Raw genomic sequence first — 20729 nt, 5'->3', positions numbered from 1 at the left:
TTTAGCATAGCTTTATTCTGAGAGCTATAACTTTTTTATTTTTCGGCTGATGGAGCTGTATGGCAGCTTGTTTTTTGCGGGACGAGATGACGTTTTCAGCGGTACCATTTTTATTTATATTTGTCTTTTTGATCGCGTGTTATTCCATTTTTTGTTTGGCGGTATGGTGATAAAGCATTGTTTTTTACTTCGTTTTTTTTTTTTTTTTTTTACCGTATTCACTGAAGGGGTTAACTAGTGTGACAGTTTTATAGGTCAGGTTGTTCCGGACGCGGCGATACCAAATATGTGTACTTTTATTGTTTTTTTTTATAATAATATTTATTGATGGGTACATTATATTTTTATTTTTGGTGGATTATTTTTATTTATTTTTTTTTTTATTTATATTTTTACAATTTTTTTTTTATTTTTTTTTTCACTTTCTGATAGTTTTTATACTTTATTACTTTGTCCCACTGTGGGACTTTCACTTTTTTTCTCTGATCGCCTGCATGGCACAGGAATGCAGCACCATCCCTGTGCCATGCAGGCTGTCAGCGCTGGACAGGGAGAAGATTGTTTGGAGATGCACTGCGCATGTCCAAAAAATCTTCCTGCTGTCTGGTGACCCGGATGTTGTCATGACGACATTGGGCTGTCATGACGACATCGGGTCGTCATGGCAACATCCTGGAAGCCACGGCAGTCAGCGCTGGAAGCCGGAAGAGGAGGTGAGTATCTGCGATCACCTCCCCTTGCCACCGCAATGCTGCGATCGACTGCGATCACAGCATCGCGGGGGTTAATGTGCTGGGAGCGGTGCAGGACCGCTCACTACACATAGTACTGGGTGTCAGCTGTGACAATCAGCTGACACCCGGCGGCGATCGCGCCCGCACAGCCTGTGTGTGCGCGCGATCGCCATGACGTACTAATACGGGTCTGGCTCTTAAGTCCCAGGGCACAGACGCGTATTAGTACGTCAAATGTTAAGGGGTTAAACAGCAATGACTGGAGCTCGGTATGATCGCTGCTGTTAGAGCCAGAAGCCGACTGTATAAGACATCCACATTCAGCTCTTTACAGCACAGGTCTGGAAGATATCTATGCTTCCCTGGGTTACAGCAATTCGTGACCGCTGTAGCCAATCATGGTTTGTAATGATGATGGGCGAGTTGTTGGCCAAGGATAGCCATTCGCTTCAGTGGAGATGACATGACATCTCTGGAGAGGGTTGAATAGACAACTGCTGGCAACCATTGTAGTGTTGGCATACGAGCAGAAGTCACTGACATCACTCCTTTTGTTATTTTATACCATTGTAAATGGTTTAAAACAAATTTCAGAAAAGTTGGAAAGTCCCTTTCCGAGCAATTAATCCACCACAACGCACCCTCAACACTCAACCAAGTAGAAGCTGTAAGATGTCACGGCCCGAAGCCTGAGAGCCAACAAGAAAGCAGCGAAAGAATACAATTCTAAATGACAAAAAGAGCTGTAAAAATATGTGCAAAGGCTCAAGAAAGTCAGTAAAAAGCGTTGTGGAGAACATCGGCACAGACACACCGTTACCTTTTATAATGAGGAAATATATCATGCAGCTCCTTAATGATTTTATCAAACACTGTGGGTTTTGCAGATGGAGACGATTTGGTTTCCGGTTGCCCATTTCCCCTTCTGTCAGGACCAGTCGCCCAGGGAGCCTTTGCTGGAGACGGAGTTGGGGTCTTGGGTTTATGGCTATTCGATGTAGGACACGTTTGCGGTTTATCAGCGACTTTCTGTTGGGCTTTTTTATTCGGAGTGGTTTTCTTTACAGAGAATTTGACAGGAACTGGATTTTCTGGTTTGATGGGTGATGGATTGGGGTTGCTGGACACAGGATGGGAACTTATATAAGACTCCTAAAATAAGAAAACCATAAAGCGAAATAAATGGAAAAGGATAATTTTATACATCCGATATTAACAGTAGGAGTACGGACTGTGGCCACGAGCCTCCTGACCTGAACCGATCGGCATATATCGGGTAATGGCGTTCGGGTCAGAAGAGCGGTGACCGTCGAATATTAGAAGTGTGAAAAAATCCTACGATGACCGATAATGTGAAGCAGCTTTTATTTGGTTGACTTATGTTTTTTTATTTGTGTGTTTCTTTTATTTAGTTTTTATTGTTTCTAAAAACAAATTAAAATGTGAATGTATCTTGACATCTTTCACAGTAAAAAATGATCTGATTGAAAACTTAAGTGTGAAAAAATATCAGTTGTATAACATCGGCAGGTTCTATGTATCTACGGCCATGTTCTCGGCAAATCTACGATATGTTCATAGGTTATGGATCACACCATGTCGGTATACTTACAGCGCTCGCCGGCAGGTTTGCGGCACTAGACACACTCGCTGCAGCAGCGCTCAAATTTACAAGTTTTTTCAGAGGCGCAATTTTTTCATCAAATTCAGACTAAAATAGAAATTAGTACAAATGATAAAAGTCGGTTTATACCATAGTCCCAATTCTACAATGTGAAAAGTAGAGATGGAAGATATTCGAAAGACATAGCGGTGATCAGTTTCTGGACAAAAGCCGCAGTCTCTAGAATAAAGAGTCCAGTTTTTTTCTAATTCTGCACAATCCCCTTATAATAATGAATAACTAACCTGCAACATGTCCATTTCTTTTTTCTGTTTTACTAGAGACGACTCCATAATATTAATCTGTTCTAAAGTTCCTGGACTACTGTGAAGAGGAAAAGAAGAGCAGAAATGTTACTTCATTCCACGATAACAGCAGCAAAGTCTATGAGCGTCTACTGCAATTAATATGAATGAGACTTTAGGGTGCGTTCACATGTTGACATCATTTTCTTGCAGCAAAAACACAACCGTTCAATTATTTTTTTTGCAAAAAAAAAAACCCCCCAAAAACAACAAAATATTTTGCACCTCTTGGCCATCGGTTTTAGCATTTTGATGCTCTGTTCTGTGTTGGAGACTTTCATTTGCCGTTTTAATAACTCTGCTTGTTTTTGGTTTTCCAAGACAATAACCTACAGAGGAAAGAATAATTAGAGAACATTGTATCAGGGAATAAGGACATATTTTTTTTTAAAGTGAATCTTGCTCTACGGGAGGAGTCCGATGAAATTCATGCTCTTCCCGACACGGATCGACAATGGTCAGGGGCGCGAGGAGCCGCAGTACACATGATGCAAATCTTAAGATGTAAGATTGCTGCACAACCTGAAAATCAGCTTCTCAGTTACTCGCTTAGGACACCATAGCGGCCAGGACTGGTTCCCTTTCAAATACTTTTTGGTCTTTCTGTTGGATCAAAAAATTATAGTCATATTGGGACTTAGAAACTGTGGATATAAGTGGTACTCCCATAACAAAGTCCTCACGTCATGGGGATTAGGGGTCTGACCTATGGGACCTCCCCTGCTCCGGAGAATAATAGGGGACACAATGACCCTTACCTCGGCCACCACAGCCCTTTGTGCCGCCTCCGCTTTGTCCACCCCTCGCTTAGCGATATGTTTCTCCAGCTTTGTCTTTTCATTTTCAAATTTAGTGCAACTGTAAGAAGAAGAAAAAAATATATATAAAATTGTATTAATCACAGCCGGTGCCATCATTTTATTTGTGTATACCCTTCCTGTGATGGAATATACAAAAAAAAAAAAACCCAATCACTACAATCGTCCATACAGAGAATCACCGCGTGCTCTCCAATGTCACCGCTTTTATGATATCCCAAACATCATAGGAGATCATGGCTTCTGGTGCTTATACACCTCGACTGACCGCTCTCTCCCAATTCCCCCTTAGTATAGGGGGATAACTTGCTGATCTCAGAGGTCAGACCCCTGTGATCCCAAAAACAGGGCATTGGATGGAGAAGAGGAGTGCGGGCTCAACCTTCGTTCCATTCATGGTCTATAGGACTGACGGAGGAGCCAGAGTACAGCACTCGGATGTTTCTGCCAACCCCATAGATCAGGGACGTCAAACTGAAACAGACAGAGGGCAAAAATGGAAAACTTGGACAAAGTCACAGGCCAACCAGTATACAGTAGAGTTGGCCCCACAAAGTTCTTCTTAAAGTATAATGGGCAACACATAGTCCTCCATGCAGAATAATGGGCCCCACATAGTCCTCCATACAGTATAATGGGCCCCACATAGTCCTCCATACAGAATAATGGGCCCCACATAGTCCTCCATACAGAATAATGGGCCTCACATAGTCCTTCATACAGAATAATGGGCCCCACATAGTCCTCCATACAGTATAATGGGCCCCACATAGTCCTCCATACAGTATAATGGGCCCCACATAGTCCTCCATACAGTATAATGGGCCCCACATAGTCCTCCATACAGTATAATGGGCCCCACATAGTCCTCCATACAGTATAATGGGCCCCACATAGTCCTCCATACAGTATAATGGGCCCCACATAGTCCTCCATACAGTATAATGGGCCCCACATAGTCCTCCATACAGTATAATGGGCCCCACATAGTCCTCCATACAGTATAATGGGCCCCACATAGTCCTCCATACAGTATAATGGGCCCCACATAGTCCTCCATACAGTATAATGGGCCCCACATAGTCCTCCATACAGTATAATGGGCCCCACATAGGGGTAGTGGTTCTGGTGTAGCAGGCCAAATAAAACCACTCTGTGGGCCAGATTTTGACATGTATGCCATAGTCAAAGAATGGAGTGAAGGTTGAGGTTAAATTATCTTATTATCTTGGGACAAACCCTTTAATTTGGAAAAGTTCTTCTTTCCACCAGGGGGCAGCATTTAGAGTACAGCAGCCACCTAAACTTACTGAATATTTGCAAACTCCTCTATGTAGACTTCATACTGTTTCTTCTTCTCTTCTATACCTCTAGCATATCTGTGAGAATAAAAAAAAAAACAACTTTAGCTAAAAAGTAGTTGATCTCCGATCATGGCTGAGATACCTGCTCAGGCGATGAATTCTTTATCCTCTTTAAGATATGTAAAAAGTAATAAGTCAGTTTTACCCCTTAGCTGGAGTTCTGTTCACATTTGCATCGTAAAGGTAACTTTGCCAGTAAATAAAAAATGGTGTCAAGTTGCCAAATATATCAGAACCTGATCATAAAGTCGACAGGGGGCACAAGGGTCCTGTGGCACCAACAGAAGCCGTCACAATGTAAAGCCCAGTTTTAACCTACCAATTTTGCAAATCTGACGTGTGTCGTAATAACTCTGGATTCTGAGACTGTTTTATGTGACACATTGTACTTTATGCAAAAAGTAAATTTAGGGTAGTATAATTTGCAGTTATCAAAAATTTAAAAAAAAAATTGCACATTTTCGAACTTTTCATTTTTATGCCCTTAAACCAGCCATACCACACAAACTAGTTAATACATAACATTTACCCTGTGTCTACTTAACTTCAGCATCATTTTTTCAATGGTCTTTTTTATTGTTAGGATGTTAGAAAGGTTAAAAGTTAAGCGACAATTTTTATTCTTACAACAAAATGTACTTTTTTTTTTTGTGAGGGATCACTTCTATGAAGTGACTTATACAGTAGTGGTCAAAACAATAGCAGTGTGTTCAAAAACATGAGTTAAGCACAAAATCTTTGTACTAGTTTTTATTTCCAGCATTGGGAACATTGCACACTGTTTTCTAATTCAAAACATGAACGAGAAATGTATATAATTTTTAACTACTTTACAGAAAACAAAAAATGAACATTGGGCTGTTCTAAAAAATAACAATGTCTGCATTTGTCTTTACAAACTCACAATATGTACTCTTCTTTTTTTGAGGATTTAGCATTCCTGTGAATCACTAACCTAATATTTAGTTGTATAACTACAGCTTTTTAGAACTGCTTCACATCTATGTTGCATAGAGTCAACCAACTTCTGGCACCTGTCACCTGTTATTCCAGCCCAGGAGGCTTTGACTACTTCCCACAAGCTTTTGGCATTAATTGGCTTTGCCTCAGAAACTGCATTTTTGATGTCACCCCACAAGTGTCCTATCAGATTAACCCCTTAAGCCCCGGAGCATTTTTCGTTTTTGCTCCCCTTGTTCCCAGAGCCATAGCGTTTTTATTTTTTGGTCAATATGGCCATGTGAGGGCTTATTTTTTGCGGGACGAGTTGTACTTTTCAACGCCATTACTAGTTTTACCATATCCTGTACGGGAAAACGGGAAAAAAATTCCAAGTGCGGTGAAATTACAAAAAAAAGTGCAATAGCACAGTTGTTTTTTATTTATTTTTTTTACCACGTTCACTGAATGCTAAAACTGACCTGCCCTTCTCATTCTACAGGTCATTACGAGTTCATAGACACCAAACATGTATAGGTTCTTTTATATTTAAGTGGTGAAAAAAAATTCCAAAATTTGGTAAAAAAAAAAAAATAGCGCCATTTTGTAAGACCCGTAGCGTCTCCATTTTTCGTGATCTGGGGCTGGTTGATGGCTTATTTTTTGCGTGCCGGGCTGACGTTTTTATTGATAACATTTGGGGTAGATCCGATGTTTTGATCGCCCGTTATTGCATTTTATTGAAATTTTGCGGCGACCAAAAAACGTAATTCTGGCGTTTAGAATTTTTTTCTCGTTAAGCCGTTTACCAATCGGATTAATTCTTTTTTTATATTGATAGATCGGGCGATTCTGAACGCGGCGATACCAAATATGTGTATGTGGTTTTTTTTTTTATATATTTTATTTTGAATGGGGCGAAAGGGGGGTGATTTAAACTTTTATATTTTTTTTTATATTTTTAAAAACTTTTTTTTTTTACTTTTTGCATGCTTCTATAGTCTCCATAGGAGACTAGAAGCAGCAACTATCTGATCGCCTCTGCTACATACAGGGGACGAGCAGGTCCCCTGCATGCAGCAGAAATGGTCCTGTGCTATGAGCGCCGACCACTAGGTGGCGCTCATAGCGACAAGATCATGACAACCACAGGCGTCTGCTGCAGACCCTGGGTTGTCATGCACGTCCATCGGCGACCCGCAATCACGTGACGGGGTCGCCGGTGGGCGGGGCTTATGACGCGCTACCCGTAAGCGCGCGTTAAATGCTGCTGTCGGAGATTGACAGCGGCATTTAACATGTTAACAGCCGCGGGTGGATCGCGATTCCACCCATGGCTGTTGCGGGCACATGTCAGCTGTAAGAATCAGCTGACATGTGCTCCGTTCAGTGAGGGCTCAGCGCAGCAGCCCTCACTGAACCCGGGGCACGCAAATATGCGTACTAATACGTCCCCGGTAAGTAAGGGGTTAAGGTCCGGGGATTGGGCTAGCCCCTCCATAACCTCAATTTTGTTGGACTGGAACCAAGATTTTGCTCGTTTACTGGTGTGTTTAGGGTCGTTGTCTTGTTGAAACACCCATTTCAAGGGCATAGCCTCTTCAGCGTGAGGCAACATGACCTCTTCAAGTATTTTAATATATGTAAACTGGTCCATGATCCCTGGTATGCGGTAAATAGGTCCGGTACCATAGTAAGAGAAACATCCCCATCTCATGATGCTTGCACCACCATGCTTCACTGTCTTCAGAGTGTACTGTGACTTTAATGAAGAGTTTGGGGTCGTCTGATGAACTGTCTGCGGCCCTTGGACCCAAAAAGAACAATTTTACTTTCATCAATCCACAAAATGTTTCTCCATTTCTCTTTAGGCCAGTTGGTGCGTTCTTTGGGAAATTGCATCAGCTTCAGTACATGTCTTTTTTTAACAGTGGGACTTTGCGGGGACTTCTTGCTAAGAGATTAGCTTCACACAGGCGATTTCAGAGAAAAGGAGGACTTGAACTCTATAGCGCCACCTATTGGAAGCAGCAATCCTACAAGTCACAATCAACCCTTTAACGAGTCGTGCAATATAACTCAAGATAAAAGCCAAATCAGAATCTCAATTTGCAGACACGGTGTTTCGGGCTGTTGCCCCTCGTCAGTGCAAAGTATGAGAACTGATTTGGCTAGGCGAGACGCTCTGGACTGAGGTCTAAGGGGTAACGTTCCTCCTTGTGGAGAGTGACATACTGGCTCTGGCATGCCAAGGTAACGAGACTTATTCGCCGCGCAATGCTCCTCTGGGAAATTTAAGAGGACTTGAACTCTATAGCGCCACCTATTGGAAGCAGCAAACAGATTCTGATTTGGCTTTTATCCTAAGTCATATTGCACGACTCGTTAAAGGGTTGATTGTGACTTATAGGATCGCTACTTCCAATAGGTGGCGCTATAGAGTTCAAGTCCTCTTTTTCTCTGAAGAGGCAATTTGAATATTAAATTTCCCAGAGGAGCATTGCTCGGCGAATAAGCCTCCTTACCTTAGCATGCCAGAGCCGGTATGTCACTCTCCACAAGGAGAAAGGTTACCCCTTAGACCTCAGGTGATTTACAAAATTGTCAGAGAAAAAGACTTTAAAATAATTAATTTCTGTGAGGTCGGTAGTGTCAAATAGGATTCCTGATCCGCCTGTAAAATTAGGGATCCGAGGCTCAATATTGAGGATTGTTGGGTCCACAGGGGGTCACTAACTGTGGGCATGACATCTTCTGCAGTCCTTGGGCATCTACATGGGGGTACATGGTCACTGAAGGAGAATGATAAAAAAAAACAAAAAAACCAAACAGAAGGATGTACCATCCGCACCCCAACTATCAGAGGTAAGGAAGGCGTATCCCCCCCTAGGCTGAATTAAATTTTTGGGTAGAGTGGGCCATTTTATTATTCACTGGGGCAGTGTGAGCATCTGTAGGGTTTTGTTTTTTTTTTTTTTTTGTATTTTCTAAAAAAAAAAATAAAATTGTATTCAGGTGGGCGTTTGAGATCAGAAGGGAAACAAAATGAAGAAAACAGAAGAACTGAATCTAGAAAGAAAAAAAAGTAAAAATGTAGTAAAATATAAAACTTACTAAGTGGATGTCAATAAAAACAATTCCTGAGCAGACACAAGGCTGTTGCCCAAAAGGTCCCAGGAATAAAAAAAAAAAAAAAAAGCAGCTCTGCAGAATGACCAGATGCTTTTTCCCTCTATGAGGAGCCCGAGAAAAATAAGTCCCTCCAACATAAAAGAAACCACCATACAACACCACTGCTAATAAACCAACGCAGAACACCAGATATTACTATGGAGCCGCTGCAGAGAAACACTCACTTCTCATTAGAGTCGGTCACTGATTTTATGGTATTCTTCAGAGCCTTCAGCTTCTCCTGATTTTCTTTCCTTTCCTGTTGCCATTTTTTCATCTCATTTTCATAATCCTGCTGCATATAAACCAGTTCTTTCTTTGCAATCTGCAGAGGGAGGGAATCACATGCATCCTTATACGTGATCATATATAAAAAAACAGACAGGCAAGGAAATATACAAAAAATAACATCCATCAAATATCCATATATGTGGTTAGAATACAGGCATGGCATCTGGAAACATCTGCCACATATCATACAAAACATCCCAAACTCAGGTACATCCATATGGCGGTTGTATATAGCAGGATAGGATGTATTTTTATTAAAGGCATTTTTTAGAAGTAGGGAGACCATTGTTTTGGGGGTTTTGCAGTGATGGTGCTCCCTGGCCGGTATGAATGACATTACCTTTATTCTGTTGCTTGATGCAATTAAGGCATACAATTTTGATAAACCCCGTAACGAGGAAAAAAAAAAAAAAGATAAAATTCTAAAATTGTGGTTTATTGGGTGTTTCATTGGGGATAAAAGGAAATCAAAGATGTACGCAGCTGCCACTAAAAATTACAACCTTAGAAAAAAAGTCGTCTCCTCCCCAGTTCAGCCAGGGGTCATTCTGTATTCTAGCTAGTCTTGACGGAAGGACTTTTTCTTCTCTAACACAGTTGGTATTATGGCACTGGTGCGGACGGTCCTTGCCCTTTTTATCATGTTCGCCTTGCCTTGCCCAGAGCCTGACACATTTATGGCGCAAAGACAGAGAGGAAGATGATTTTCTCACGGATACGGATCATAGATGGACCAAGCCTTGGAAGGGTCTTCATGACAGATCTTGTCCCAGCTCTCATCTCAGCAACATTCATCATTTTTTGACCAATTTGGAAGATAACACGATATCCGGCTGCGCTTCTGTAATGAAGAATCCTTAGGACCAAGATGCGTTGAATGGTTTTTACCTCCACAACGCGTTTCATCGCTGGACTAGAGCCTTTTTCAAGTGCCCTTATAGAGAAAACCTTACACTCTTTGGATCTGATCACTACCTGAAGGTGACGACTTCCTTCAGATTCCCTGTCATTCCAGAAGGACCTCTCAGAAGTCTCTTTATCTTTAAGGAGACCATGGCACACTGGATTCGTTCTGCCATCCTGGAAGCTTACAAAGCCAAGAACAAAGAGCCCCCGCTAGGGAGTGAATGCTCATTCTACTAGAGCAGTGAAGGCTTCCTGGGCTCTACACCATCAGATATCGAACTTGCAGGTTTGTAAAACTGCTACACGGTCTTCTGTCCACTCTTCTCAAAGTTCTACAGGGTTCAGAGTCTGGGAAGAAAGGTGCTGCAAGCGGCAGTTGGTCAGGTTGCATTTCCTTTGTCCCGCAATGAAGTGCCCAAAAAAAAAAGATTTTTGGTTTACCGTAAAATCCCTCTTTTATTACTTCATTGGGGGACACAGTAGACCATGGGTGTATGCTGCTGCCACTAGGAGGCTGACATTAGGCAAAAAAAAAAGTTAGCTCCTGCCCAGCAGGGTGTATCCACCAACTGGCACTAAGCTAATCAGTTTTATCTTAGTGTCAGTAGGAGGCAGACATGGGTCTGCTCCCAGACTGGTTTCTTTCTTTAGGGCCTTGTTTGTTATTAATCTTCTCGCTTTATCTTTCAGGCATGGAGTCAGATTCGGACCTTGATTCTGAGCAAGCTGCGGGACATGGTGGACAGTCTGATTCTGGCCATCAATCAGACCCTCAACATCAAGGAACATGGCTTCCCCACTACGGAACAAACCGTATTCTTTAACAGAGTAAACGCCCTCCCTGAGTGTTTTCAAAACATAAGGAGTTTGACTAGATATTTTCCAATGGGTGGGAGCACCTGAACAAACGTTTTCAGAGAAGGAGACATATGGATAACCTGTGCCGTTTCCAACCTGACCTGCTCAAACTTTGAGCTGAGTCTCTTGTTGTGGCCCCTCCAGTTTCCCAGCAATCTTCCAACATGATCCTCCCTCTTTCAGATAGCGGCTCCCTCAAGAATGCTTCCGATGGTCAGCGATTCAATGTTTAAGTCCGCCTTTGAGGCTGGGGAGTCCTCGCTCTGTCCCACCTTCGCTTCCACCAGGTTGTCCAAATTGGTTTCCACCTGGGCCAAGCTCCTTCATCAAGGCATCCATTCAGGAGCCCCTCTGGACGAACTAGCTGATCTCGCTGATCAAATTGCCCACGTAGGTAAATATCTCCTCACAGAGTCTCTCGACACTGTAGGGTGCTCAGTAATTGCTTTCAGCAACATTATGGCTATCCGCAGAGTCCTTTGCCTTAAAGAAGTTGTCCACTACTTGGACAACCCCTTCTCATACCCTTCCATAAAATAAAAAAAGCTTATACTCACCTCCCGTGCCGGTGCCATTCCAACACTGGCATTCCCAAGGCTCTCGTGCGGTTGTTGTGACACGTGAGCCCAGCACCCAATCAGCGCTGGCGTAACTGTCTCCGCCTTCATACAGTTAAGTAACAGCAAGTGAGGGATGTGGCTGCTCTCTCCTTTCTGGTTAATTACTTAAGTACTAGTGAAGAGCGAGTGTGCTCGCAACTGCTCGGTACTTGACCAAGCATCACACGGATCGAGATGCTCAGCGAGTACTTTCTGGATGTTCAGGCGGGAGCTCGAGTCACCGCCCGCATGTTTGCCACTGTTTTAACAGCAAATAAACATACGGAGATTACCTGCCACTCACAGTAGTGCCGCAGCCATGTTGGTTGTGGCATTACAGTGACAGACTGGCCGCATAGCGTTATCGGGTCTATATCAGACACGGTGACCCTATGCTCGTCACAGTCTACCCTTCAGACGGGCAGAGAAGTGAGAGGTGCTGCTGAGCTAGGGAAATAATTATCGGTTTATTAGTGAGGTATTAGGTATTTTACAGCTTTATACACACATCTGAACTAACAGTCCTTCTAATGACTAATCCAGCTGCATATATTATTGGTGATAGCAGGAGTTAGGCAGGCAGTTTGTGGACACTGTATACAGCAGAATAGGGTCAATTGCACATTCTGTTTGCTGCTGTTACAGATATCCATAGCCCTAGATATCAGGGCTAATTTTATTTTTGCTCTTAATCCTGATTATTTGCTTAAAAAGTAATACCAGTACACCATTTTACAGCTCTATTTGCTTGTTAGAAGAATACATATTTTTTATTTCATTCGCATTGCTGTATTGTGGAAGCAGAGAAACTTGTCCATCATCAGATGTGATCAGATATTACTGCGGTAATAATCGACACATTTTTTGGAGCATGCCAAATATTACACTCCATTTAAAAGAAGTTGTCCACTACTTTTTATTATACCGCCAATGTATTCAACCTGTGGAAGGAAGTATTTTTCTAATTACCTTATGCTGTCCTTCTTGCTCACAGGCATCACATGACCCCCGGCTGCAGCCTGTTCTTGCTTCCGCTGATGTCACGTCAAGTGAGGCGTGACTTCAGTGACGCGCATCCACCGCGCGCTTTCCTGCATTCATCGGGAAAGTGCGCGGTGGATACTGGGCTGTGACACGCGGGGAAACCCCCGTCCACAGCCCAGAATCCACCGCAAGGGAGCGCGTCACTGATGTCACACCTCACTTGACGTGACATCATCGGAAGCAAGAACAGGCTGCAGCAGGGGGTCACGTGATGCCTGTGAGAGGTCAGCGACAGCGCTGCTCTCAGGAAAGAAGGGCAGCCGAAGGTAATTAGAAAAATACTTCTCTACACAGGTTTAATACATTGGCAGCGTAATAAAAAGTAGTGGACAACTTCTTTAAAATGGGCAAGGCGCGGGACAAGGAACGGGGGAAGTGGACGTGATGCTAATGGTGCACGCAGGGGCCGAGGCCATGGGCAAGATGAAACTGTGCCTGCTGAGGGAGAACAACAAACACATCATGTCAAACTACCTTCCTGTCCCAATTTCTAGGGGGCTGTGGAACACCACTCTTGAAGCCAGAGCAGTGTGGAAAGGTTGCTGGTTGGATAGCAGATAATGCTTCCAGTCAGTTTGCCACCACCACCACCACCCTGTCTTCCACATGGTCCAGTCTCTGTAGCAGTGAGTCTGGACCACATATTCCACAACCTGATCCTCCTTCCTCCCACCATGCCGAGTGCCCGGAGACAAGTGATCCCACACTTGGACACTCAGAAGAGCTGTTCACTTTTCCATTTATAGATTCAGGCCTCTCGCCCAGCCCGCTTCAAGCGGGGCAAGAGGAGATCGCATGTAGCAATGCCCAAATATTTGAGCAGCCACGGTCACAATAAGGCGATGGTGGGAAAGTGCAATTACTGTCAAGAGGTGGATGATGAAGTTGAGACACAATTTCCAGCAAGTCAGGAGGAGGCCCAGGGTGCGCACATGAAAGACGAGGTGGTGGACGATAAAGTCACTGACCCAACCTGGCAGGAGGACATTCATAGGGAGGACAGCAGCACAGTGGGCGAGGGAGGTAGAGCACCACAACAGGCAGGAATAAGCAGTGGGATGGCCATAGACAAGGCGGGCAAATGCTCCCTGGAACACCAACAAGATGGAAGTTGCCAGTCTAACTGTTAGGTCTTCCAGAGTCCGGCTCTTTTTTAAAGACTGTCCAGAAAACCCCAAAAGGGCCATTTGCATCATCTGCCATGTCCGTATCAGCAGGGGCAGCAAAACTACCAGCCTGACCACCACCAGCATGCCCAGGCACATGACAGCAAAGCACCCGACTAGTTGGGCCGAACGCCAGGGTCCAGAAACGGTGTCTGCAGGTAACACCACTGCCTGTTCCGCTGTTGTGTGTGCACGCCAATCCCCTGTCCATGGTGCAGGTGAAGATGCCTCCCACCCTGCACCTGTCGATGCACACTCGCAACCACCACCATCAGCAACCACGTCCACTTTCTTGTCCCAGCGCAGCGTTCAGTTGTCCTTACCCCGGTCCTTTGAATGCAAGCGCAAATACGCAGCCAACCACCCACAGTCCACAGCGCTAAACTGCCACATTTCTAGATTGCTTGCACTTGAAATGTTGCCTTTTAGGATCGTGGAGACAGAACCTCTCCGCAAACTCGTGGCGGCGGCCGCCGTTCCTCGGTACTCAGTCCCCAGCCGCCACTATTTCTCCGGGTGTGCCGTCCCCGCCTTACACAAACACGTGTCCCAGAACTTTACCCGTGCCCTCAACAATGCAGTTACTGAGAAAGTCCACCTAACCACGGACATATGGACAAGTGCTTGTGGCCAGGGCCGTACATTTCGCTGACGGCACATTGGGTTAATATAGTGGAAGCAGGGACTCAGTCGGACCCTGCGACGGAACACGTCCTCCCGATGCTGAGGATTGCGGGCCTTGGGTCAATCAGGGTCGCCCCCACATTCTATTGCTCCTGCACCACCTCCTCCTTTTCAGCCTTCATCTCCGAAATGACCACATCAGTTGGAAGCTGGAAGCACTGACTCGGCCAAGCGGCAACATGCTGTGCTGAAGCTAATATGCTTAGGGGACAAATCGCACACCGCTGCAGAGTTGTTGACAGCTGTAACAGAGCAGGCAGATCTGTGGCTGTCACCGCTGAAAGTACAGCCAGGCATGGTCGTTTGTGACAATGACTAGAACCTGGTGGTGGCTCTGAAGCTAGGCAAGCTCGCATACATACCATGCCTGGACCATGGGCTCAACCTAGTGGTTCAGCGGTTTCTCAAAACCTACCCAGATCTGCCTGATCTGCTTGTGAAAGTACGCCGCGTGTGTGCCCATTTCCGAAAATCATGCACAGCTTCCGCCGCCCTCGCTGTGCTTCAGCCGCGTTTGCAGCTTCCAGCTCCCCGATTGGTGTGCAATGTCACCACGCGTTGGAACTCAACGTTGCATATGTTGGAAAGAATTTGTGAGCAGCAGAGGGCAGTTGTTGAGTACCAGCTTCAACACGCCTGTCGGTATTCAGGTCAGCCTCCGCACATAAGAGGATGAGTGGGCATGGATGTCTGACATCTGTGCCGTCCTCCAAAACTTTGAGGACTCCACCAAGATGGTGAGCAGCGATGACGCCATAATAAGCGTCACATCCCGCTTCTCAGTCTACTGAAACGATTGCTGCTCACAATTAAAGAGGAGGCATTGCAGGCGGATGAGATGGAGCAAGGAACCATACAAGGTGATGCCAACCAGCCCAGCCTCATCTCAATGCAGATTGGGTGATAATGAGGAGGAGGAGGAACAGGAGCTGTTTTCCTGCTCTACAGACGATACTACCCACACAATAGTCATACTGTTCAGTGTAGCTGGCCTGAGGAGAGGAAGAAAGAGGAGGAGGAGAGCATGAACAGTCGTCCTCTTGGTCAGGACAGGGAAGACTTGGCTGCTGGCAGTCTGGCACACATGGCTGACTATGTTCAGCAGCCTTTCCCGTGACCTTCGCGTTGTACACATTTTGACAGACAGTAATTACTGGTTGGTCACATTTCTAGACCCACGCTACAAGGAGAACTTTCCATCTTTCCTTCCCGTGGCAGAGAGGTCTAATAAAATGTTGCAGTACCAGAAGGCCCTTGTTGAGGAATTATTAAAAGAATTCCCATCTGAAAACGCTGGCGGCAGAGGTCACAGTTCCTTGGACAACCAAGGAGTACAGGCGAGGGAGACACAAATACGATGCAGCAGAGGCAGGGGAACACTGTCAAAGGTGTGGGACAGTTTTCTCAGACCCTCACAGCGGCCATGCCCTGATGCGCGGGGTACTCTGGAGGGAAAAGTTTTGGAAGATGCTGAAGGAGTACCTTGCTGACTGAACCAACGTCCTCCATGATTCCTCTGTGCCTTATAACTATTGGGTATCCAAGCTGGACATGTGGCATAAACTGGCTCTCTACGCCTTGGAGGTCCTGGCCTGCCCTGCTGCTAGAGTTTTGTCAGAGCAGGATTTTAGTGCTGCCGGGGGCAATATAACCGATAGGTGCATCCGTCTGTCAACTGAAAATGCTGACAGGCTGACTCTTATAAAAATTAACAAGAGGTGGATTGGGCCAGACTTCTCACCACCACCGGATGATAGCAGCGGAACATAAAGTCAAATCCAGTGTCGTTTCTTTTTTTTTTTTGGGGGGGGGGGGGGGTCTATTCCCATGCACCTCTTCACACCCAGACATGGGTATTAGCTTCCTGATTTTGTCCATTTTCTGTTGTCCTCCTCCTTCTCATCCTCCACCACCATACCACCATGGTGACCGTGATGCAACACTCACATAATTTTTTTTTTTTTTAAGGGTGTTTATGATGCCCGTGGGAAATTTTTTTTAGAGGCCTACCTCTAACATTCTGTATGTTATACAGTATGTTCATGTATACCCCTGAATGTTTTTCAGCCAGTATAGAAGACCCACTCCTTAATAATGGGAACAATTTTTAATGAGGACCTCCTCTACGTCTCTTCAAAGGGGTATTGGAGTGCGTCCAATTTTGTGGCAGCCCTTGCAGTCACTGCATGGGCATTACCACTATAGGAGACCCACTCCTTAATAATGGGAACAACAAATCATAGCCAGCTGATAGCCCTCTAACAATAGTAAGGGCCGCCTGATGGCCTTGTAAAAATAGGCTTTGTGACTTTCAGAGTCCCTCCTTCATAAATGAAACAGGATGAGTCTGATCATGTCTCACACACACATGGCCAGATAAAGTAGTAAAATGTTAAAATTACATTTACTGGTGAATGTATTTTTTGCCGTTGAAAGCAATGCAAAAACCCATCAAAAACGCTATGTGTGAACATAGCTCAAGGTGTGGAGGAGCATTTATGTATTTGGTTATTTATTTTGCCTTATATACAAGTTATTACCCTGGAAAGAATGTTCCTTAACATTTTTTTCCAGGAAAATCCATTCTGGTTTTGTTTTTGCATGTTTTATTGTGAGTCCGTAAAAGTGGGGTAATACCTCTGACAACATTGTTCACAGCAGTGACCTGGGAGTCAGAAATGCTTCCAGGGGTCTTCCCCATGCTGTTTCCATATCATTTTAGCACTGTTTCCATCGATTTGGGCAATTTTTAGGCCCTCTGCAGACCTCCGGGGGGGCCACCGGAAAAATGATCGAGTTTCCCATAGACTTATATTGGGCTCGTTGCTCGGGTCGAGCACCAGAGTATTCCAATGTGCTTGACCCGAGCAACGAGTACCCGAGCATTTTAGTGCTCGCTCATCACTATTAAGTACCAAAAATCCTCTTTGCCCATAACCTTCATTGGGGGACACAGCATCCACACTTCTCTGGTAGACTAGTTATCTTGAGGTGTTGTCTAGTGGAAGCGAGTTAACTCAAAAGGTGCATGTATTCTAATACACATCAGTCTACACATGAGCATGAATGAATTTTTTTTTTTCATTGTGTATATTACAAAGCAAAGACAAATGCAGTGAAGTACTACGATATTTTACTAAATAGTATAGTGTCACCCGGTGTTCAGTGTGCAAGTCCATCTGATAAGTGGAGGGCTGGTGGTCACACATGATCAATCACTATCCTCACAATCAATTCTCTGCAAAGTGGAGGGCAGAAAAGGTGTGTGCTGTGGGGAGAATGATTGAAACAAATAGTATTTGTTTCATTTGGTGGTCCTACACATGGTCACACAAGACACAATCCTCCCTCACTTTTTTCTTTTCAATGTTGTCAGGTCCTTTTTTATCACATAATGAACATTATTATTAAGATCTGTATTATAGCTGCCATGCCAAACTTGTAATTTTTTTTATGTGACGAATATATATATATCTAAAAAAAAAAATTGGTTTGTGTCACCTGTATCTTAACATTTTCAGTGGATGGAGAGGTGTGAGCTGACACTTTAATGTTCACATAACAGTTGTTTGATAATTTTTTACTGCACTTTTTTCCCCTTTTGGTAGGTGCAGCGATCAAAAAAAAATACAATTCTGGCGTTTTGATTTTTCCTTTCCCTTTAGGGAGTTCATCACACATACTTTCTAGTTTTTAATCCATTTTTTTGTCCCCCATTAAGGACTTTTCCTATATACTGTAATACTTCGGTATGGCAGTATATAGTCAACATGGCATCCTCGTATGACGCCACAGACTGAGCTTTATATAAAAAGCCAAGATGGCAGCGACGGGAGTCTTCAGCAGGACCCCGACTGCCGTAAAAACCCAGTGGGACAATGGGAGCCAGTAGTCTTTTAAAAAGCAGTGATCGGAGCTAGCTCCAGTCGATGCTGTTATAGGCAGATGCCGGCTATATTTCATATCTGGATCTACCGTATATGCGGAGCTGAGCTGGCTCCATGCGCCACCACCCGATATGGGACATACGTGTAAATCACATATTGAGAAAGGGTTAATGGTGCGCCAAGCCCTTTAAATGAGTAATAAATCTGAATACATAGCACAACAATAAAAATCCAAATAAGAAAGAAAACAACCAATACCTTTTTGTTTACTACAGTGGTCTTTATCTCTTCTTCCAGGACGGCTATTTCTTCCCGGTAACGACTTTGTAAGTTTTCATATTTGTCCGTTGCTTCTTGCAGCTGGTCTGTTAGTACTAGATGTTCCTTTTCCATACGTAAAATATCCCCCTAAAATAAAAGGATGCATCATTAAATATAAAAAAAAAGGGTGACCAATAAAACGATCAGCAGCAATCTGTTGGAATACCTGGCAGTAGGTGATCACCTGCAGCGTCACAAGTGGAGAAATAAAGCATTACATTGTACCCGTTCACATCACTCATTCCCAATAGGGTAAGATAAGAGTTTTCTAAACTGGGTTTTTCCATAATGCTGGGAAGCTATCACATCACAAGGTAAAGCACAGCCACTCAGGATGGACTAGCCTGTATAAAAGCAGAAGCAAGGAACGCAGTAGCTATTTTTAGGGCAAATCTTTATACTGAGAGAATGGCACTCATGTAGCTGGCCGGAGACTAGAGGCAGGGAGGCAAAGGCTTGGGAAGTGCTTTGACACTTTCAGAGCACTTAAGTCTATCTTGCATATTACTTAATGCAGGATTTTTTTTTAGTGAGGGAGCAACAGTTTGAAATTTAATGACATGTATACCTTTACTGATAGAGAGAGCAACATGACCATATAAACAGTTTATGAGTTGTGGGATGGATCGTTCTTATAGATTCCTTTCAATGTTACCATATTGTGGTAAGTATGACTTTTTGATCCCTTTTTATTGCATTTTTTGTCGGGAGGGGCGGTGGTAAACATACAAGCAATTTTGCAGCTCTTTTTTGCTTGTATTCACCCTTGTATAACAAAGTCCTCCCCGGTGGTGTCTGAATCCTTTCGTCTGGCAGGAATCACTCCACTGCCTGTACACAAGAAGTTCCAGGTGAAGGGACGGATCTATTGAGCATGTGTGACCACCGGCACCAGACAAGAGGCGGACGTTTTGAAAGGAATTCAAGAGAACACCAGGGGGAGCTATAACAAGTATGCAAAACCACGAGGCGTCATAAATATAAAAAATCTCTAATAATACACTATTTATTATTCCACTTGAAAACAAAAGTATGATTTGTGACTGACCTCTTTTCCCCAGTTTAGCCCTTTCTGTGTGTACACATGCAGAGTGGTTTGCTAGGTCATAGTCCTGTAGGTAAGGCTAGAGTTTCAGACAATACCTGTAGTGCTGCCGTTTTATCACACCGACCAGTTAATTATTAGCGGAGAGTTACCCCTCTACAAACACTACGGCTGCACAGGAGGATTATACAACATAGCATCTCAGTGGGCAAATGCTGCTTCTTGTAAAGACTCAGGAGCAGCAGACCAAGTATTAAATCAGTCATCAAGAGCGGGGAAAGATGACGGGCTCAGCGAGTGAGCCTGCACCAAAAGGCAGGGAAATGACATATGACGTACACATACATCATGAAGGGGTTAAAACTGAGCTGCAGTACTTGAGAACAGCCACTACACCTTGTAGAGAGCTGTGCTGTTCCATCTTCCATACGTTCACATTCGGCCGTCGCCGACGCTGATAAAAGCTGATGGGTGGGGGTAACGGGGTGTAGGACCCCCATCCATCTGATACACAAGACCTATTCTAAAAGATAGGCCATTAATATCTAAGTAGTGAACAACCCCTTTAATATTTCATAAAACATGAACATTCGGTCCCCACCCCACTCATCTGTGCAGAGCTGTAATAGGGAGTTACCTGCTGAGTCTCGTAGGGTTGGAAGGGTTCAGTATTAACTTCATGATGAGAATATTCGATGTTCACCTGGAAAAAAATAAATATATTATCTATATGGAAGAGCACTTTGTAAATATTCATGTATAACAAAGGACACCTTTAACCCCTCATTTAAAGGGAGTCTGTTAGCCCAAAAGGAAAACAAACTCGAGGCAGGCGGAGATATGCAAATTCAGTGGGTGGAGCAGTACACTGAGGCTCTAAGCCACACCCAGAATGCACAGAACACCCTAATTAGCATATGTGATTAAACTTCAG

The 20729-nt window shown here is 44.1% G+C and overlaps 1 protein-coding gene across 7 annotated transcripts in view; it reads right to left on the bottom strand.

The window, feature by feature from the left end:
* The window catches only part of TTC3 (tetratricopeptide repeat domain 3), a 167987-nt gene that overhangs the window by 10030 nt on the left and 137228 nt on the right, over positions 1 to 20729 (bottom strand). For 5 of the 7 annotated variants that reach the window (XM_073668395.1, XM_073668400.1, XM_073668401.1 and 2 more), the window contains 9 exons: positions 20433 to 20498; positions 18688 to 18837; positions 9180 to 9319; positions 4831 to 4899; positions 3461 to 3560; positions 2928 to 3031; positions 2643 to 2721; positions 2347 to 2445; positions 1555 to 1886 (listed from right to left, as the gene is read on the bottom strand). In XM_073668395.1, the coding sequence (XP_073524496.1) occupies positions 1555 to 1886; positions 2347 to 2445; positions 2643 to 2721; positions 2928 to 3031; positions 3461 to 3560; positions 4831 to 4899; positions 9180 to 9319; positions 18688 to 18837; positions 20433 to 20498 (1139 nt within the window). The remainder of the gene's footprint in view (positions 1 to 1554; positions 1887 to 2346; positions 2446 to 2642; positions 2722 to 2927; positions 3032 to 3460; positions 3561 to 4830; positions 4900 to 9179; positions 9320 to 18687; positions 18838 to 20432; positions 20499 to 20729) is intronic. The other 2 variants (XM_073668396.1, XM_073668397.1) reach the window with 2 other exon arrangements.

The sequence above is a fragment of the Phyllobates terribilis genome, unplaced genomic scaffold, assembly GCF_046119375.1.
Source record: "Phyllobates terribilis strain yellow unplaced genomic scaffold, ASM4611937v1 Scaffold_2__4_contigs__length_985480577, whole genome shotgun sequence".
In the NCBI taxonomy this organism is placed as follows: domain Eukaryota; kingdom Metazoa; phylum Chordata; class Amphibia; order Anura; family Dendrobatidae; genus Phyllobates; species Phyllobates terribilis.
Note: the sequence above shows the minus strand (reverse complement) of the source record. Positions and strands in the feature narration are given on the sequence as shown.